Raw genomic sequence first — 22,540 nt, 5'->3', positions numbered from 1 at the left:
GCACCGCATCCAAACTTGCTTGCGGATGCTTGCGATTCTCACGCAGCCCCATTCACTTCTATGGGGCCTGCGTTGCATGAAAAACGCACAATATAGAGCTTGCTGCAATTTTCACGCAACGCACAAGTGATGCGTGAAAATCACCGCTCATGTGCACAACCCCATAGAAGTAAATGGGTCCGGATTTAGTGCGGGTGCAATGTGTTCACCTCACGCATTGCACAGTGCGGAATTCTCGCCCATGTGAAAGGGGCCTAAGAGTGTATGAGATTTGTCTAATCTCAGTCACTTTGCTGGTTCTGCATTACTCTGCGTTTTTTCCCGTGTGCGTTTTTTGTCCTGTGTCCTGTTTCCCAGGCGTAATCTTCAACATGTGTAGTTAGCCTAAGGGCTCATGAACATAGCCATTGCTGTTTTTGCGGTCTGCAAATCATGCATCCGCAAAGCACTTCTTCACAAATGTCCTACAGTATCCTTGTCTGCAAAATGGACAAGAATAGGGCATGTTCTATTTTTTGGGGTCTACGGAACAGACTTTTGCATCCCCATTGAAGGGAATGGATTCGCATCTGATCCGCAGAAAATGTGGATCGAATGCGGAAAAAAAACACGGTCGTGTGCATGAGCCCTAACAGTGATATCCGTCACCCATAGACTATAGTAGTATCCATTTAAGACTACATGCACACGAATGTATTTTGTTTCAGTGTCCGCTCCGTTTTTTTTTTGCGGATCTGCAATTTGCGGACCGCAAAACACATACGGTCGTGTGCATGTAGCCTAAGGAATGTAGGCCTAAGGCTACATGCACACGACCATATGTGTTTTGCGGTCCACAAATTGATGATTCGCAAAAAAAAGCGGATGACGTCCGTATGTCATCCGTTTTTTTGCGGATCCATTGTAACAATGCCTATTTTTGTCCGTTTTTCAGACATGTTCTGTTTTTTTTTGCGGGGCTACGGAACGGACATACTGATGTGGACAGCACATGGTGTGCTATCCGCATTTTTTGTGACCCATTGAAATTAATGGGTCCGCATCCTATCCACAAAAAAACGGAATGGACACAGAAACAAAATACGTTCGTGTGCATGAGGCCTAATGCACATATTTTACAGGAAGCATCTGGATGGAGTAGTGCATTCTGCTGAGCCTTTCATTTTATTGGGTCTGTGTACATGAGTGTTGTTTTTCACGCATCATATTTGTGTTTAGGAAAAATCGCAGCATGTTCTATATGGTGCGTCTTTCATGCAGCCCTGGCATCTGTCACAGAAAATAATGCACTATCACAATAGATACAAGCACTATATATGGACTAACCCCTCACTCTGATATGATAAAATCTGAGACTTTCAGCCAATATATTTTGATCAAAACACATCTGTGACCGCCTGCCCGCACCAAGGTGGTCTCAGCCAGGTAGGCCCTACGCTAAACTTACCTATTCCGTGGGCATCTACATTCAGGAGAGCAGACCCTGCACATATGGTGTGCTGCTCCTAGTCACCCCCATGTGCATCAAGCAACCAATTAAAGAGGAGCAAACACAGCTACATGTACCACCTAATCAGCCCTGGCATCCGGATGCAATGCATTTTTCACTGATGTTGAGTGTTAGGCCTCTTTCACACGGGCGTTGCGGAAAAATGTGCGGGTGCGTTGCGGGAACACCCGCGATTTTTCCGCGCGAGTGCAAAACATTGTAATGCGTTTTGCACTCGCGTGAGAAAAATCGCGCGTGTTTGGTACCCAAACCCGAACTTCTTCACAGAAGTTCAGGCTTGGGATCGGTGTTCTGTAAATAGTATTATTTTCCCTTATAACATGGTTATAAGGGAAAATAATAGCATTCTGAATACAGAATGCTAAGTAAAACAGGGCTGGAGGGGGTTAAAAAAAAAAAAATCATTTAACTCACCTTAATCCACTTGCTCGCGATGCCGGGCATCTCCGTCTGACTCTTTTACTGTATAGGACCTGTGGAGAGCGTTAACTATAGTTTAAGGACCTGGGATGACGTCAATATGGTCATCACATGGTACGTCACATGATCTTTTACCATGGTGAATCACCATGGTAAAAGATCATGTGACGTACCATGTGATGACCAGAGTGACGTCATCCCAGGTCCTTAAACTATAGTTAATGCTCTCCACAGGTCCTATACAGTAAAAGAGTCAGACGGAGATGCCGGCTACGCGAGCAAGTGGATAAAGGTGAGTTAAATGACTTTTTATTTTTTTTTAACCCCTCCAGCCCTGTTTTACTAAGCATTCTGTATTCAGAATGCTATTATTTTCCCTTATAACCATGTTATAAGGGAAAATAATAAGGTTCGGGTCTCCATCCCGATCGTCTCCTAGCAACCGTGCGTGAAAATCGCACCGCATCCGCACTTGCTTGCGGATGCTTGCGATTTTCACGCAACCCCATTCATTTCTATGGGGCCTGCGTTACGTGAAAAACGCACAAAGAGGAGCATGCTGCGATTTTCACGCAACGCAAAAGTGATGCGTGAAAATCACCGCTCGTGTGCACAGCCCCATAGAAATGAATGGGTCAGTATTCAGTGCGGGTGCAATGCGTTCACCTCCCGCATCGCATCCGCGCGGAATACTCGCTCGTGTGAAAGGGGCCTTAGGCCTCATGCACACGACCGTGCCGTTTTTTGCGGTCCGCAAACCGTGGATCCGCAAAAAACGGAAGCCGCCCGTGTGCCTTCCGCATTTTGCGGAACGGAACGGGTGGCCGTCAATATAATGCCTATTCTTGTCCGCAAAGCGCGGACAAGAATAGGACATGTTATATTTTTTTAGCGGGGCCACGGAACGGAGCAACGGATGCGGACAGCACACGGAGTGCTGTCCGCATCTTTTGCTGTCCCATTGAAGTGAATGGGTCCGCATCCGAGCCGCCAAAACGGCGGCTCGGATGCGGATCCAAGCGACGGTCGTGTGCATGAGGCCTTATTCTTCAGTTTTTCTTCATGTGCATGAAAAACTGACACAATTCTGATGATAAAAACGAAGCCGCTAAATGCAATTGCAGAAAAACGGATTCAACTTGTGTGCAAATCCATCAGTTTTTTACCGAACAGACCCATGACTCATTTGCAGACCGCAAAATGGACTCGGTTGTGTGCATGAGGGCTTACATTTTGCATCTGCAGAACTTTTTTATCATAGCTACAGTACAAGCGGTGCTTACTTAAATCCTAAGAATTTGTGACCGCAGTAATTTATAGACACAGGATGTTCCCTAGAGCTATATTTGTTAATCTTGGCCTGATCTGAGCTAAGTGTTAGTAGAATTATTTACTTATTTCACCTTAAATGTTTAAGAAAAGATATATACAGTATCACATGTGAAGGACAGATGAATAAGTGAGGCAGTTAGAAAGGACATAACACAGAGCCATCCATATGCTCCTACCCGGAGGCCGCTCCTCTCCAGTTCATAATTCATACTAACAACTAAACGTCCATGATCCTGAATAGTCCTCACTCTCTGTTCTTAAGACTAATGGTGTACAGTAAGAAATCCAGATTTATCATGTACAATCGAAGCAGTCAGAGCTGGTTATAACAGGCTCTCCTGGGGGAAGAAGGAAAGTCAAAAAAGCATTAAAAGACTTTAGTGTAATGGATCATTATAGTATATCGCAGGGAACAGAATCAGAATGATCTACAGTATAAGAAATAAAAGCGTATTAATAATGGTGTTATATTTTCCTGTCATTATACTTCTTTATTTCTTGTGTATGTAGGAAATACATCCAGCACTTAAAGGGATTCTGTCAGACAGATTTTCACTACAGAGCTTTTCATATCATCATATCAGTCCCCTTGATCTAGATAAAAATATACTAGTCTTACCCCCACATGTCTTTTCATTTTTGATAAAAATCGCTTTTATTCGTATGCTAATTACCTTCATAAGGAGCCCAAGGGGCTGTCCCTATGGCCGTAGCTCAGTCAGTGAAAAAAGGCGATAAGACATTCTTCAGATACATAAATGAAAAAAGGAAACTAAAACAAGGAATTACCAAATTAAAAACAAAAGAAGGAAGGTATATGGAAGAAGATAAAGATCTAGCTGACTGCCTCAATGAATACTTCTGTTCAGTTTTTACAAAGGAAAATGAAGGGAAAGGACCTCAGTTAGGAAGGAAGACTAATGAATCTTTTGATGCATGTGTCTTTACAGAGGAAGAGGTTCAAAGTCAGCTGTCTAAAATGAATACGAACAAGTCACAGGGGCCTGATGGGATACACCCAAAGCTATTAAAAGAGCTCAGCGGTGAACTAGCAAAACCATTAACAGATTTGTTTAACCAATCACTGGTAACAGGAGTCGTCCCAGAAGATTGGAAATTAGCAAATGTTGTGCCCATTCACAAGAAAGGTAGTAGGGAGGAATCAGGCAACTATAGGCCAGTAAGCCTGACATCAATAGTGGGGAAATTAATGGAAACCATACTTAAGGAGAGGATTGTTGAACATCTAAAATCCATTGAATTGAAAGATGGAAAACAGCATGGGTTTACTTCAGGGAGATCATGTCAAACTAATCTTATTGATTTTTTTGATTGGGTGACTAAAATAATAGATGGTAGAGGTGCAGTAGACATCGCTTATCTAGACTTTAGTAAGGCTTTTGATACTGTCCCACATAGAAGGCTTATCAATAAATTTGAGTCTTTGGGCTTGGACTCCCATATTGTTGAATGGATTAGGCAGTGGCTGAGGGACAGGCAACATAGGGTTGTAGTCAATGGAGTATATTCAGACCATGGTCTTGTTACCAGTGGGGTACCTCAGGGATCTGTTCTGGGACCCATATTGTTTAATATATTTATCAACAAAATTGCAGAAGGCCTCGATGGTAATCTATCCGTCATCGATCCGTCATCTATCCGTCCTTTTTGCTGATGACACAAAGATTTGTAACAGGCAGAGTCGGCGCTTCCATAGAGGCAAGGGGGGCAATTGCCCCCGGCCCTCGAGTCCTTAGGGGCCCCCAAAACCACCACTCGACACCGGCAGGTTACAGGGAGATGAACGCTTCCATTGTGGAAGCGCTCATCGCCATAGTCATCTGTATCGCCGTCCTCAGGACAGCGATACAGATGGCTGTGCTGTGGGGCAGGGGAGGGGGAGGCGTCTCCCTTCCCTGTTCTTCTGATAGGCTGCCAGCACAAGGCCCGCAGCCTATCAGAGGCCGCCTGAGCCGCAGAGTGTGGGACACAGGCCAGAAGAGGCCTGCATCGCATCGCTGCCATGGAGGTAAGTATAAGTGTTTTTTTTTTGTTTTTTTTTAAACGGGACTTTTACTGCCACATGGGGGGAGCGGGAGGCACTTGATACTGGCACTGGGGAAGGGGGTTGGCACTTGATACTGGCACATGGGGGGGTTTGGCACTTGATACTGGCACATGGGGGTTGGCACTTGATACTGGCACATGGGGGGTTGGCACTTGATACTGGCACATGGGGGGGTTTGGCACTTGATACTGGCACATGGGGGTTGGCACTTGATACTGGCACATGGGGGGTTGGCACTTGATACTGGCACATGGGGGGGTTTGGCACTTGATACTGGCACATGGGGATTTGGCACTTGATACGGGGGATTGGCACTTGATTATGTAGTTCGGGTCGTTACACGGTAATACCAAACATATGGGGGAGATTTTTTTTGCAATTTCTTTAATTGAAAAGCGTATTTTTTTAATGGAATTTTTTTATTTAATAAATGTGTTTTTTTTATTTTTTTACCACTTAATAGTCCCACAAGGGGACTATAACAGACAGTATTTTGATTGCTTTTAAAATGCAATGCACTATCCCTATAGTGGGTTGCATTTTAATGGCAATGCTATTCTGACATTGACCAGCAGGCTGCTCCAGAGAGTCTTCTCCCTCTGTCAGCACTTTACATGAGGCGGGCGCCATTACCCGCGGCATGTAAAGTGTTAAACAGCCCGGATCGGCACTCCTGCCGGTCCGGGCTGTAAAAGCAGGGCCGCGGCTCTTATGTGAGGACCCGTGCAGCTCTTAGACTTGGCTGCCGTAAAAAAACGGTGGCCCAGCCTAAGGCCCCTTAGTGACCGCCGTAAAAACACGTATATGGGTGGTCACTAAGGGGATAAAGTAATATATTTTTAAAAATATTTTATATGCAACTAGTCCTAACCTATTAACTTTTAACTATTGTATTTTCACTAGAAAGGGTCTTCAATGTCATCAGATTTAGTCATATTTCCCTTGCTTAAAGTATGTTATAGAGCAGGAGAAGCTGAGCAGATATATAGTTTTATGGGAAAAGATTCAGTAAAACTGGTAATTTATACATTTAAACTCGTCCTCATTCCAGGCTTTGAAGTCCAGGAGGCGGTCCTATCAGTGACTGACAGCTCTCTCTGTATACACAGTCATAAAGGGCAGGCTGTCAATCACTGATAGGACCGCGCCCCCTGGACTTCAAAGCCCGGAATGAGGAGGAGTTTAAATGTATAATTTACAAGTTTTACTGAATTTTTTCCCACAAAACTACCGTATCAGTCTGCTCAGCTCCTCCTGCTCTATAACATGCTGCCTGCAGCTTGGACAGCATGTTCAACGTGGCAGATTACCTGTAAAATGGTTTTTCAACCAAATTTTTCCCAAACAAGTGATAATGTAATGGTCAACTTGCCAATCCTCTGCCTCTTCCATGCCGCAGCTTCTCTGGTTTTGTTTTCTTGACATTTGACCTCTGCAGCCAATCACTGACCACAGCAATTACCTTGGTGATGTCAATATATCAAAGCTACAGCCAGTGATTGGCTGCAGTGGTATTGACACCCCTGGAGCCCGGTAAACACAGTTCGGGAAGGATTGGCATGGTGAATATCTCTTCTCCTTTTCTTATTTTATACCATTTTCTACTGTCTGTCAAAACTTCTTGCGGTTAAGAAACCCATTTAATCCTGTAGCCACCTCCTCTCTCATATTGCTGCAGTGACTGAGAAGAACAATCTTATCAGCAGCGAGTAAGAAGAGAACTAAGGAGACATTACAGCCTTGCATGATGAGAGGTGGTAGAAAGAAGTGGGCTACCTTAGTGTAGGAGACAATAGTCTCAAAAACAAGATGGGTGGGTGTATAGTATGTGCCCCAATGCACTTTTCTGTGATGAGACAGTGATCACACATCTGGAGGGGTGCACCCACAGGCATCAGTGAATGTATAATCAGAAAATAACCTGTTTGCATTTTCATTTTGAACATTCTTTTTACGTTTTTGTTGGTGTTTTTCTAATTATTTATGTCACTGTCTGAACTAATTATTGATCCCAAAGTCAGTTTTCACATTTGCCACTAAAGGACCCTTTACACAGGCCAAGAATCGCATAGATCTGGCGGTGTAAATGTACTGCCGATTAACCGTTGGACGAGTGAAGCGCTCGTTCATTGGGTAATTGGATCGTTTGAGCAAACACAAAAATCCTTATTTCCCGACAGCAGATCGTGCCGTGTAAACACGATCTGCTGACGGCAAACAGCAAGTCCAAAGCTGAGCCTTTGGGTTCAGTGCTGTACCTTCCATGGAGGTAGGCCATGCAGCTGCTACAAGGCCTGGGACAGGAGAGCTCATCACTAAACTTCTTCTGTTCCTGAAAAAAAAAAACTGCATTTTTATGCACCTGCCATTAGGGAGAGCTCAGTGTAAAGAAATTATTACAGTTTCCACTGCAGACAATAGTAACTATATAAATTCCGATGCACTGAGCTCCCCCTAGTGGTGACTGTAAGCAGGCTTTTTTTGTAATATCTTACACGAGGAGAAGCAGTGATTTAAAGTTGAATGGAAAAGATTTATCAGTGCATTTATATTAGTTGTCTGGTGTAAATAAATTGAGAAAAATGGTGTCTAGAATGAGCGCCATATTTTTGAAGCACCTCTTCCACTTTTCCTAACAAAGAAGTTGGAAAAAGTATTTAATGCTGAGGGCAACTTTTTTATTTTATTACTACTGTTTTGTTTTTAATTAAAATGTCTTCCACTTAATAAAATAAATTGTAAGGGTCCATTCACACGTCCCCAATTTCGTTTCAAATTTTGCGGAACGGAATTGCAGACCCATTCATTTCTATGGGGCAGCACGATGTGCTGCCCGGATCCGGAATTGCGGACCCGCACTTTCGGGCCGCAATTCCGTTCCCGAAAAAAATAGAACATCTCCTATTCTTGTCCGCAATTGCGGACAAGATTAGGCATTTTCTATTAAGTGCCGGCGATGTGCGGTCCGCAAAATGAGGAACGCACATCGCCGATGTCCGTGTTTTGTGGATCTGTGGATCCTTGGATCCGCAAAACACACACGGACGTGTGAATGGACCCTAAATGTATCAGAACACTGGGGCTTTTCTTTCCACGTTGCTTGATTGTTTGACATACTCTTGCTGGGAAACTGGGGGGGAGACTCGCCAATTAGTTTTTCGAGAACTACTGCGTACTCACTGCCCTCTTGCTGCTTTGCCTAGGCCGAGTGATGTCACATTCATCAGTCACGCAGCCTAGAAGCAGCTTAGCCCCATAGAAGTGAATGGGGCTGAGCTGCGATACCAAGCACAGCCGCTATACAATGGACGACGCTGTGCTTGGGGAGCATGGGGAGGCTGCGGCGCTCACAGGAACGTCGGTTCCTTCTCAAACAGATGATTGGTGGTGGTCCCAGGTGTCAGACACCCACCGATCAGATACTGATGCCCTATCCTGAGGATAGGTCATCAATTGTAAAATCTCAGCAAACCCTTTCAATCTGCATACATATTTTAGCTGTTTATACATTTGCCACACAAGTACCGCAAAACATAAAATGTAATGGGCAGGAAATCTATACTCATAAAATAACCTATAGTTTGTATCAAGTTTTTATATTAACTGTTTTTGGTGACGTTATTTAGTTAGTTATGTTAAAAAAAAATATGCTGGCCACTGAGTGCACAGAATACAACAAATATGTACGGCATATACATAATATTAGAAAATAATGACTGTGATTATGTGTTTTGTACTGTACTATTATGCGACTCTGCTATTGGCATTTACTTAATGACTATATTTAGTTTTTCATGTATGTTCAAATGATGTTACTTTTACAAATTATGTTGTAGTATAAACATTTAAAAATAAATTCTGTTCAGTACAGCTATTTAATCAATGGAAAATAAGGTGCCAAATTCCCTTTACTAAACCAAACACTAGGAGAACATATCACAATGCTAGACCATTTAAATAAGTGAATAATAATAATAAAAACACATTTTTACCAGAAGGTCACATTGATAGATGAATAAGTAAATCTCACCCCAGTTCTGTAGTTAGCCTCTACTGACTCTTAATGGGCAATTTTGTTGAAAGCTCCATCAATAATAATGGCATTTGTTAAAACGCACCCTATAAACATTCTTCCTTGTCTGAGCCCAGGCTACTTTGTCATATATAAGTGGAATTCAGGAAGTGGTGGAAATAGCAGACACATCTTTAATTAAAGATTCCGATGGGTCAATAAGGGTGGTCATTATAGGTCTTTAGAGAAGTAGAGCATGTGGTTTTCTATTGCATAGTTGCCCCCAGACCTCTGCAGCCCCCTAGTTCATGCAAAGGTAACCTTTGGTGGACTATAATACGGTATGGTTTCTCGAAGCTCATGTCCATTTATGCTATAGTTTTACAGAGTAAAAAAAAAAAAGTCTCATATGTATATAACAGCATAAAAAAAGCAAAAGGTGCCGGCACTGATAGACATGATTTCATGGTAGCGAGTAGGGATGAGCGAATCGACTTCGGATGAAACATCCGAAGTCGATTCGCATACAACCTTTTTTCAATACTGTACGGAGCGAGCGCTCCATACAGTATTGGAATTGGAGATGAGCGAATTTCCGCTTATGAAATTCGTTTGTGATTTGTTTACTGGTAAAAGCAGAATTGCGTTATGGATTCTGTTACCACGGACCATAACGCAATTCCATGACGGAATGCATAACGGAATTCCTTTAGAGGCATTCCGTTTTTTGTTTTTTCCCCTCAGTGCCTTGAAAAAAAAAATCATAACTCTTTTTTTTCCATTTACATAGTCATATGAGGTTATTTTTTTGCCTGGACAGCCTACACCTATTAGCCTACAGCAGGGTATGATGGGAGTTGTAGTTTTACAACAGCTAGAGGGCCGCAGGTTAAGCATCCCTGGCTTAGATAATAAATAAGCCAGCATCTCATCTGCAGACAGCTGTTTGGAATAGCTGCCTTATATCTGCTGGTACTAGAGGCAGAGCTTGTTAACAGCTCATTTGCATCCCTTTATTCCCAGAATTCCAGAGGAGCACGTATGGCCTATAAGTCTCCTCACACCGATTAAGGCATTCTTCCCAAGGAGAGATAGTATCCCCCAGAACCTGACTTAGGCCTCTCACCCGGTAAACCAGAAACAGCTGTCTGCAGATGAGATGCTGGCTTATTTAATAACCGAGTCATGTCTCAAGGCCTATTTAAAGGGTTAAGCATTGACTTATAGGATAGCTGCCTTACATCTACTGGTATTAGAGGCAGAGCTTGTTAAGAGCTCATTTGCATCCCTTTCTTCCCAGAATTCCAGAGGAGCCTGTATCGCCTATAAGTCTCCTCATGCCGACTAAGGTGCTCTTCCCAAGGAGAGATAATACCTCATAAATTCATTCACTTATCTGTTACTTCATTCTGGAGATGTAATAGTTTAATCCATAGGCAAACGAGCAGTTAAGTGCACTAAGGACACAAGCTACTCTGAGCACCCTTCTTGATTGACCGCATAGTCACTTCACCTTGCTTTGGTAATCAGTCTGCTCCATACATTCCTTAGCAGCCAATAACAAACATGTAAGTTCATTGGTCGCTAAGAGGGTAAAGGGGTCGTCCAGGATTAGAAAAACTGGTTCCTGAAACAGAAGCACATCAGTCCATGGGTTGTGTCTGGAATCACAACTCTGCTCCATTAAAAAGAAATTTGGTTGAGCTGCAATACTGCACACAACCTGTGGAACGATGTGGGGTGATTTTGGAAGGAAACAGGACTGTTTTTCTTATCCTGCACAACTAATGGTTTAAAGACTATCAGGCTATCAGTAATATAATGTTGAAATTTATGAATTAGTATGGGGGATGCATATGAGAAATCTTGTGGACGACTGTGTGAGGAACAGACGAGAGGAGAACAAAGGAGGAGTAAGGATGGGAGATTACTTGTGGGGATGTATCTGGAAAGCAGGTCAGATGTACAGAGGGGACAGGTTGTGGACGGCCTTATATGTAGTTGTTAGTATTTTAAACTTAATTTGCTGGGCAGTGGGGAGCCAGTTAGGAGAAATGAGGGGAGAGGTTTATTAACTGGGCAGCAGAGTTGAGTATAGATTGGAGGGGTGCGAGAGTGCTGGATGGGAGGCCACAGAGAAGTATGTTGCAGTAGTCTAGTTGGGAGACTATGAGGGGGTGCACCAGCCCTTGACTTGACTCCAGGTTGAGGAAGGAGGGAATACGAGAGATGTTCTTGAGTTGAAAGTGGCAGGTGGAGGTAAGGATTTGGATGTGTGGCTTAAAGATTGCATAACACTGTAACAAATTGGTGAATGGGACATTAAAATTAAAATTTGAAATTCCATCACATAAGCTATGTAAAATACATCAATACATTTATCATGTTTTCCCAGTGTTAATTGTTTCATTCAATCTATATTTCTTTTTTATAGATGGATGAAATTGATTTAATTCAGAGTTGGTCCAGGTACAATAATAAGGTACAGGCCCTGCAGCAGTCTCTTGGACTTCCGTCATGGCAAAAATCAAAGGTAATTCAAATTATTCCTGAATGATGCCTTCTCTCTCGTATGAGTCACATTAGGCTAAATGAACAGGCTAATGGCACAGTCCCTGCAGATTGTGTAAGACTGCAGGGACCACACATGGGACACTATACACTTTTTGGATTTCGGCCCCACTTGGCCACAGCTGTCAGTAGCATTTGAAGGTGAGTTACCATCTCTTGGTCATTGGAATCCTTTTCCATTACTTTCTACATAATTTTTCCATTGCACACTCAGTCTCTCATTCCGTCTCTTGTCACTAACTTTTAATGATCTCATATAAGCTGCTATGTCTGCTGTTGTTGACTACTTCATGGGCGTCATTTCATGTGATAATCTTGTAGATGAGCCTGTCCTAATGTCATTGGCCCTTGGATACGTTGAGATGTAAAGCTGCGGCAGAGCGCAATAATCTTGACCTATATATTGAATACGTTGTCCACAAGACTGTTAACTGTGGAATGGGTTGTTTACTGGAATTCACTCTTCAAAAGGGTGCAATTCTTTTAACGTTACATAACTTGGCTTAATCAGCCTAAATAGTCACTTTAAACTTTTTAGGCGGCAACTGAACTGATGACACTGAAGCAAAGCAACATCCTAGTGGGCTTCTCGGACGGTTCTTACCTACCCCCCAACTCCACGTACCACTTTATCAATCCCAAGGAACTCACCCAACGACCTCTGACTATAATCAATCCCAGCAATGAAATTAAAGGGGTTATTCCACGATTGATGTAAAACAAAAAAAAAAAATCACAACCTCTTTCTATCAAAGCAAGAACCAGCCCTGTACCTCGCATGGATCCAGAGATGTCTGCATCATTGCTCCAATTGTTCTGCTAGATTTATTTCAAGCTGCCAGTTCAGTGGAATTGTCCTTTTGCTGCAGGTGATGGCAGCTAAAGGATGGCACTGAGCATGTGCGTCCAACTCACTGAGGTGGACAGAGAAATTAGAAAAAGACCAAACAGCAGGTGGCGCTACACAAGTGGATTTCATTCAATAACTCAATAGCTATAATACATTTTTAATTACAATCAACTATAAAAGTATTCAGATCCAGATGCTCTTTTGAAAAATGTAGAAAAAATGTAGAAGATTTTTTTAGTGGGACAACCCCTTTAACAGAAAATTAAAAAGATCAGCATGGCGGGAGGAAGGAAACTGGCCACATTACAGAAGTAATTACTACATGTAGGAGTATTGAGTTCTGTCCATTTACTTACCGAAAACTGAATACTAACACTAAAGATAAATGTGTTATTTTACTTTTGCCTGTTTACAATTTCCTGAAACAGAAAAGAAATCAAAGGACATAAAGGGTACCTACACAGTGCCAGAACCTCTGATAAATGACAACTTTATTGTATCTCCCGAAATACAGCCGTGAACTTGGTGAATCAGAAAGTGGGAGAGGAACATGTTTAATGTGAATTGGTGGAGCTGGAGATGTTACATAAACATTATAGGGCTGGAATAAATAGTGCCTGTGACTGTGTTTCACCTCCCGCCACTAAGTCTACAAGCGTGCCCATTGCAGGGATTCCTTAAATTACTAGCAAGTGATATAAGCTCCGGAAGAGAGAGCCAGGGACCTGGGCCTGATTAAGGACAGGAATGCCGTGTAATTACAGCTGATAATGCTACATTTACTATTACACTATGCCCGGGAAATTATATTGCTCCAAATGCTCAGACACCAGGCAACGTTTCTGACTTGACATTTCCTGCTTTCTCCGCACTACAGTCCAACTCTCCAACACCAGAAGACACCTCTAAAAAGATGTTTAAGTCTGGCCAGCGCCGCATGATTGGAAGTGAGCTCCAGAGGGAGGTTCTAAAACACTGTGGACCGTCTGAATTTCACGCAATGATGGAAAGTTATTCTGCAGGTTTGAGCACTATTGTTTCCTTCTTTTCCTTTTAATTAGTCCTCATGCACACGACCATAGTTTCGGTCCATTTGGTTAGTTTCTATGGATCCGGAAAAAATCCTGACAGCATACCAATGTCATCCGTGTGCTCTCCACATCTGTGTGGCCATTCCGCAAATTATAGAACATGTCCTATTCTTGTCTATTTTGCGGAGAAAAGGATAGGCATTGTTAAAATAGATCTGCCAAAAAAATGCATGCAACACGGATGTCATCATATTTTTTGCAGATCTGAGTTTTGAGGACCGCAAAATACATACGGTCTAATGAATGCACCTTTAGCATAAGCTAATGGTGGATTTTGAGTTCACAGAGTTTTCCGTGCGTCTGTTTTCAGTTCACATGCTGTGAATTGCTTTTATTAATATGCAAATTACCTAAATAAGGAGCCCAATGGGCCCAGCACTGCCCCACTGCTAATTTATTCACTCCTCATCGCCGACCTCATATGCCTGGTGCGCCGTAATCTCGCGCGTGCGCTGTGGAAAGACCAGTCAGCGCACGCATGCGCAATGTGTTCTGTGAGGCCGATGCCAGGACACAGCGTGGGCGCCCACGCTATATAAGAAGACACTGGTAATAACAAACGGCACACTGTAGATGGGGTACTGTTACAGATTTTACATTAGGACTGTAATATACTTACCTGTCCGGGCTACTGTGGCGCCATCTAAGCCACGACCCCTGGTGACACTACAGCATTCTTAGCATCCTGCAGCAGGCATGTTCTGGGGGAGATTAGCAGTGGGCTCATTAGCTCAGCTGCTCTATTACTGTATACTAGTGTTTTTGTTTAATGGAGCTCAGAGTCGTGGACCTCTCAGGTTCTGATCCTGGGACTTGGTTCTATCTTTAAACCCCTTCCTGGCCATACACCAGTGCCAATGATAGTCTCTGACTCACTAGCTGTCCTGTCTATCCTCTCTGTACTTCATGTCTCCTCATGAACTCCATTCCCACAGAGATTCAGCTAAAGATCTTATCAACTGTATTCAGGATCATAATCCCTGACAAGTAGAGCATAGACGATGAGGCAGCTATTTAGCTCAGTGTTCTGAAGTAACTCGTCATGCTGTGTGGTTAGGACAGGTTTTCTGAGTACAGATAGGATGGCAGCCATTTTCTTTCTCCTAATGATTGCTTCCTAGATAAAAAGAGCCGCTATAACTAAAGGTGTAAAATATAAGAAAAAGAACTGGATCGCACATCCTCAATACTATGCTTTGATCTAATTGGCCTATGCTTGTTGATCAAATTGTATACTAATGCCTGATGTATAGCATGCAGCATAGGGGTAAGTATACGATAAATTGCGCTGAGAAGCGATGTAAATTATGCTGAGAAGCAGTTATTAGATAAAAGCATAGTATTGAGGATGTGCGATCCAGTTCTTTTTCTTATATTTTACACGTAACTAATGAAAGGTGTTTGGTAATATATTTATAATAAAGTAATATTTAAGTATTTTCATTTTCTTAAAGCCCAGAGAACCCCTTTAAATCACACCTCAGATCAGACCCAAAATTTGTTGCCCCTATAACACCTCCTCCTTCATCTTTTTAATCAGACTACATCAATCAGACCTCAGATCAGACCCCAAAGTCATGGTTCCTATACTACTCTCCCCTCCATCAATCAGACCTCAGAGCAGACCCCAAGATTATGGCCCCTATAACACTCCCCCCTCCATCAATCAAATCTCAGATCATATCCCAAAGTAATGGCGCCTATAACACCTCCCTCCCTCCATCTATCAGACCACAGATTAGGCCCCAAATTCATGGCACCCCTCTCCCTCCATCCATCTCATGAATCAGACCTCAGATCAGACAAAAATAAAACTCTCCTGCTCCGGAAGGCACCGGCACTCTGGAGATCCGGTGCACTCCACTTGCAGCTGTGTAGTCTAGCATGAGGTCACAGTGCACGCCTGTGCACACTACCCCCTCAAATTGAACCGTACCAGGACACAGTAAAGCACAGCGCAGCAACTGGAACAGAAGAGTAATAACAGTGCTAGCAGAGCTGCACTCACCACTCCCCGACCTCCTATACAGTAAACAAAAAAAAAAAAAACACATACACTTTAAAATAAAGTTGTGAGTGGGTTCCCCCTTGAGAATCCTGGACATTCCCGGTCATTTAAAAATGCCCTGCCAGACATTTTTTTTTAAGTTCCAAAAATAGGTCGTGTCCGGGGAAAAGAGGATCTCTGGTCACTTTACAACAATAGTAACATAAACCTTAGGGCTCTTTCACACTAGTGGATGCCGTGTGGTTAATCCGCTGCGTGAATGAGTGCCAAGCCTCGCTCCGGACAGCAGAGACACAGAGCATTACCATGATTGATAATGCTCCGTGCCTCTCTGTGATCTTTTTACTACAAAATCACGGTGACTTTATCTCACTGTGATTTTGTAGTAAACAGATCACAGAGAGGCACGGAGCATTATCAATCATGTTACTGCTCCGTGTCTCTGCTGTCCGGAGCGGAGTTTGGCACTCTTTCACACGAGCAGATTACCTTCACGGCATCCACTCGTGTGAAAGAGCCCTAAGGCCCCTTTCACACTGGCGAGTTTTCTGCATGGGTGCAATGCGTGAGGTGAACGCATTGCACCCGCACTGAATCTGGACCCATTCATTTCTATGGGGCTGTGCACATGAGCGCTGATTTTCACACATCAATTGTGCGTTGTGTGAAAATCGCAGCAAGCTCTATATTGTGCGTTTTTCACGCAACGCAGGCCCCATAGAAGTGAATGGGGCTGCGTGAAAATCACAAGCATCCGCAAGCAAGTGCGGATGCGGTACGATTTTCACGCATGGTTGCTAGTTGACGATCGGGATGGAGACCCGAGCTTTATTATTTTCCCTTATAACATGGTTATAAGGGAAAATAATAGCATTCTTAATACAGAATGCTAAGTAAATTAGGAATGGAGGGGTTAAAAAAATTAAATAAAAATTAAACTCACCTCATCCACTTGTTCGCGCAGCCTGGCTTCTCTTCTTTCTTCTTCTTTGAGAACCTAGGAGAAAAGGACCTTTGGTGACGTCACTGCGCTCATCACATGATCCATCACCATGGGGACGTCTGTGAAGAAGTCCGGGTTCTGGTCTGGGTACCAAACATGCCGATTTTTCTCACGCGTGTGCAAAACGCATTAAAACGCTTTGCACTTGCGTGGAAAAATCGCACATTTTCCCGCAACACACCCGCATCTTGTCCTGCCTGCCTTAGTCTGTATGATTTTTCAGACTTCCTTGATCCAAGTAATGATTCCCCATGGACTATCATCTTGGGGCATATTCTAACCATCAACAGGGAGCTTCAATCACCCGCGATGCAACATTCAGAGGGCATGCCCTCTTTCTCAAGTGTCATCCACGCTTGAGAGACAGGGTGTGCTTGACGCTTGAGAAAGAGGGCCTGCCTTTGAAATGTTTCATAGCGGGTGCTCGAGAAATGCATGAGAATGTCGGCTTATGATCAAGGACATCTGAAAAATTATACGGAATAAGGTTTTTATGTTACTACTATTATTGTAAAGCTATTTGAGATGTTTTGTATATGAAATAAAGTAGCAAGAAAGATATATGAAAATGTTTGTTCCAATTACACATTAGAGACAGATTTATGTTACAGAGTGTGGATCTCCAAGTACATTGGGGACTTGACCAGCCACAGTATTCAGTTACTAGTTTGATAAATCTTCCCCAGTGACCCCCATTTTTTCAAAATTGCCTTTTTGTCCACAGCAACCAATCATAGCTCAGTTTTCATTTCTTAAATTGCGCTCTCATAAACAGCTTTCAAAAACTGTGGCCTTTTGTGCCCATCCTAATCCCTACATTTTAATGGTAAAAATAATATTCTTCTATGATTTTATTAATAATTGAATTAATTTCTTTAGGAGACTTCTTTTTACCAATATTTATTTTTAAAAGGTGCACATTTCTATATTTCTAAAGAAAATCTCCCATAAAAGCAACAAAATAAGTCATAAAATTTTCATTCATTAGCAAATAGGCCATCTGCTATCATGTACTTGATGTGCTCCACAGAAATATGTCTGCAGGGCAGGTGCTAATTAGACAAAATTATGAGTTATTATGAAAGAGTATAACACAGCTAGAGACAACCAATCTGGATTGGGAAACCATTACAGAATGCGCAATCAAACGTTACATAATGTTTAAAAAGTATTCATTATAATGTCATTAAGGAAAGAAAAGTCCTTCTGAATAGTTGGCACTGTGCAGCTGGTACTGAACCATTATGTAATGCTGCCTACTTTGATGTAAAACGGGAGCAGCCGCATGTTACCCAGTGTTTGCAGGTTATTAGGATAGGGCATCATCCTAAGGCCCCTTTCAGACGGGCGAGATTTCCGCGCGGGTGCAATGCGTGAGTTGAACGCATTGCACCCGCACTGAATCCGGACCCATTTATTTCTATGGGGCTGTGCACATGAGCGGTGATTTTCACGCATCACTTGTGCGTTGCGTGAAAATCGCAGCATGCTCCTCTTTGTGCGTTTTCCACTAAATGCAGGCCCCATAGAAGTGAATGGGGCTGCGTAATAATCGCAAGCATCCGCAAGCAAGTGCGGATGCGGTGCGATTTTCACGCATGGTTGCTAGGAGACGATCGGGATGGGGACCTGATCATTTTTATTTTCCCTTACAACATGGTTATAAGGGAAAATAATAGCATTCTTAATACAGAATGCATAGTACAATAGGGCTGGAGGGGTTAAAAAATAAATAAATAATTTAACTCACCTTAATCCACTTGTTCGCGCAGTCGGCATCTCTTCTGTCTTCATCTGTGAGCAATAGGACCTTTGATGATATCACTACGCTCATCACATGATCCATCACATGATCCATTACCATGGTGATGGATCATTTGATGGACTATGTGATGTGCGCAGTGGCGTCATCGCAGGTCCTTTTCCTCACAGATGAAGACAGAAGAGATGCCGGCTGCGCGAACAAGTGGATTAAGGTGAGTTAAATTTTATTTTATTTTTTTAACCCCTCCAGCCCTATTTTACTTAGCATTCTGTATTCAGAATGCTATTATTTTCCCTTATAACCATGTTATAAGGGAAAATAATACAATCTACACAACCTTGAACCCAAACCTGAACTAACCTAAAATAATAGACGGTGGAGGTGCAGTAGACATCGCATATCTAGATTTTAGTAAGGCTTTTGACACTGTCCCACATAGAAGACTTATCAATAAACTGCAGTCATTGAGCATGGACTCCCATATTGTTGAGTGGATTAGGCAGTGGCTGAGTGACAGACAACAGAGGGTTGTAGTCAATGGAGAACATTCAAAACAAGGTCATGTTACCAGTGGGGTTCCACAGGGATCTGTACTGGGACCGATTTTGTTTAATATCTTCATAAGTGATATTGCAAAAGGCCTCGATGGTAAGGTTTGTCTTTTTGCTGATGACACAAAGATATGTAACAGGGTTGATGTTCCTGGAGGGAAACGCCAAATGGAAAAGGATTTAGGAAAACTAGAAGAATGGTCAGAACTCTGGCAACTGAAATTTAATGTGGATAAGTGCAAGATAATGCACCTGGGGGGTAAAAACCCAAGGGCAGAATATAGAATATTTGACACAGTCCTGACCTCAGTATCTGAGGAAAGGGATTTAGGAGTAATTATTTCAGAAGACTTAAAGGTGGGAAGACAATGTAATAGAGCAGCACGAAATGCCAGCAGAATGCTTGGATGTATAGGGAGAGGTATAAGCAGTAGAAAGAGTGAAGTGCTTATGCCGCTGTACAGAACACTGGTGAGACCTCACTTGGAGTATTGTGCGCAGTACTGGAGGCCATATCTCCAGAAGGATATAGATACTCTAGAGAGAGTTCAGAGAAGAGCTACTAAACTAGTACATGGATTGCAGGATAAAACTTACCAGGAAAGGTTAAAGGACCTTAATATGTATAGCTTGGAAGAAAGAAGAGACAGAGGGGATATGATAGAAACTTTTAAATACATAAAGGGAATCAACTCGGTAAAGGAGGAGAGAATATTTAAAAGAAGAAAAACTACCACAAGAGGACACAGTTTTAAATTAGAGGGGCAAAGGTTTAAAAGTAATATAAGGAAGTATTACTTTACTGAGAGAGTAGTGGATGCATGGAATAGCCTTCCTGCAGAAGTGGTAGCTGCAAATACAGTGAAGGAGTTTAAGCATGCATGGGATAGGCATAAGGCCATCCTCCATATAAGATAGGGCCAGGGACTATTAATAGGATTCAGATATATTGGGAAGACTAGATGGGCCAAATGGTTCTTATCTGCCGACACATTCTATGTTTCTATGTTTCTATGTTTCTGTGAAGAAGTTCTGGTCTGGGTACCACAGTCAGTTTATTATCACGCGCGTGCAAAACACATTGCACCCGCGCGATAAAAACTGAACAACGGAATGCAATCGCAGTCAAAACTGACTGCAATCGCGTACCTACTCGCGCGGGTTTGCCGCAACGCACCCGGGACGCATCCGGAGCCAAAACGTGACGCCCGTCTGAAAGAGGCCCAAAAGAACCCACTCTTGAAATACAGGAATCACTTGTAACACAATTGAACCTATACAGCATTTTTCATTTTAAAGCCACCACGCTGGGCTATGTAAATGAGCAACACCATCATTCATTTAGTCAAATTGTCAATTACTCAATATTATATAGAAAGCTTATGGTAAATAATAAAATAAAAAAAGATATACTGGGGAGATTTATCAAACTGGTGCAAAGGAAAACTGGCTTAGTTGCCAATCAGATTCTACTTTTCATTTTCCAGAGGCGATCTGAAGAATGAAAGGAGGAATCTGATTGGTTGCTATGGGCAACTAAACCACTTTTCCTTTACACCAGTTTTGATAAATCTCCCCCATTAACTTCTGCTTTAGGCCTCGTGCACACAATTGTGTGCCACCCTTGCCGTGCATATTGCAGTCCCCAATGCACATGCACCATCTGTGTGGCTTGCGCTGACGGATGTAGACCCATTCAACTTGAGAGCATGTTCTATTTTTTGGCGGTGCAGAGGCACAGACTGAAATGCTGCGTTAGAGCTCCGTATTTATTTTATGCACTTATATAGAGCTACTATATTATACAGCACTTTACAGACATTAGCATCCAACTGTCCCCAATGGGGCTCACAATCTAAGGTCCCTATCAGTATGTCTTTGTAGTGTGGGAGGAAACCCATGCAAACACAGGGAGAACATACAAACTCCATGCAGATGTTGTCCTTGGTCAGATTTGAACCTAGGACCCCAACGCTGCAAGGCACCAGTGCTAACCACTGAGCGACCGTGCTGCTTCCATGGCCTTCTGCTCTGTGCCTCTGCTCCGTATCTTCTGGATTGCTGAATGGGTCCGCATCCGTTATACGGTGAGCAGATTGCTGGTGCCCATATATTGCGGATCCGATGTTTGCGGACCACAACATGGGCATGGCCGGAACACTTTTGTGTGCATGAGCCCTTAGTCATCCGTGGGCAGGTCCCATCCATACGCCCGTGCCGCAAATTATATAGAACATGTCCCGCTCTTGTTCATTTTGTGGACAAAAATAGGCATTTCCAGAACGGAGGCAGAGAAAAGTGCACATGGCTGTTATCCATGGCGTTATCCATATTTTGCAGATCGATGGTTTGCAGACCGCAAAAGAGATATGGTCATGTGCAGGAGGCCTGAGGCTGCTTTCACGGTCAGTGTTTGGTAACTGTTTAATCAGTGACTTCCATTGTGAAGCCTATAAAGAGATAGGGCTTAATTTATCAAAACTAACAGGAAAACGGACTTAGCTGTCCATAGCAACCAATCAGAGCTTGCCTTTCATTTCTTGAAATGTCTGAAAAAATGAAAGGTGAGCTCTGATTGGCTGCTATGGGCAACTAAGACAGTTTTCCCGTTAAGGCCATGAAGTATGATGGAAAGATTTGCTCCTGTTCTGTGTTTTGCACCCACACTTGGTTTTGGCTCACAGTCACTGATGAAAATTCTGCGACTGAATATCAGTTCCATTCATCTAAATGGGGCAGCAAGCATGTAGATTTCTGCAAGCTCCGTTAAGGTGAATGGAACTGATTTTTAGTCGCAGAATTTTCTGCCACAAAATATGCCGCCTGTGAAGGCGCCCTTAGGCCTCTTTCACACGAGCGAGTTTTCTGCACAGGTTCAATGCGTGAAGTGAACGCATAGCACCCGCACTGAATCTTGACCCATTCATTTCAATTGGTCTGTGCACATGAGTGTTGTTTTTCACACATCATTTCTGCATTAAGGAAAAATCGCAGCATGTTCTTTATTCTGCGTTTTTCACGCAGCCACGGCTCCATAGAAGTGAATGGGGCTTCAGTGAAAAACACATTGCATGCGGATGCAATGCGTTTTTCACTGATGGTTGCTGGGAGATGTTGTTTGTAAATCTTTAGTTTTTTTTCACAAGAGTGAAAAACGCATCAAAACTGATTGCACCCGCGCAGGAAAAACTGAATCACCTGAACGCAAATGCAAACAAAACTGACTGAACTTGCTTGCAAAATGGTGCGAGCTTCACTGAACGCACCCTGAACGCATCCTGACACAGTCCGCATCATTTGTGTGAAAGAGGCCTTAGAGGAACATAGAAATACTTTTTGGCAAACATGCCTACAACCAC

The 22,540-nt window shown here is 42.9% G+C and overlaps 1 protein-coding gene across 1 annotated transcript in view; it reads left to right on the top strand.

The window, feature by feature from the left end:
• The window catches only part of LOC120991022, an 89,557-nt gene that overhangs the window by 6,725 nt on the left and 60,292 nt on the right, over window positions 1-22,540 (top strand). Inside the window, exons 2-3 of the mRNA XM_040419911.1 lie at window positions 11,777-11,875; window positions 13,641-13,785. Of these exons, the coding sequence (XP_040275845.1) occupies window positions 11,777-11,875; window positions 13,641-13,785 (244 nt within the window). The remainder of the gene's footprint in view (window positions 1-11,776; window positions 11,876-13,640; window positions 13,786-22,540) is intronic.

Source organism: Bufo bufo, chromosome 2 (genome assembly GCF_905171765.1).
Source record: "Bufo bufo chromosome 2, aBufBuf1.1, whole genome shotgun sequence".
Lineage (NCBI taxonomy): Eukaryota > Metazoa > Chordata > Amphibia > Anura > Bufonidae > Bufo > Bufo bufo.
The sequence above is the reverse complement of the archived record's forward strand: the minus strand, read 5'-3'. Positions and strand labels throughout refer to the sequence as shown.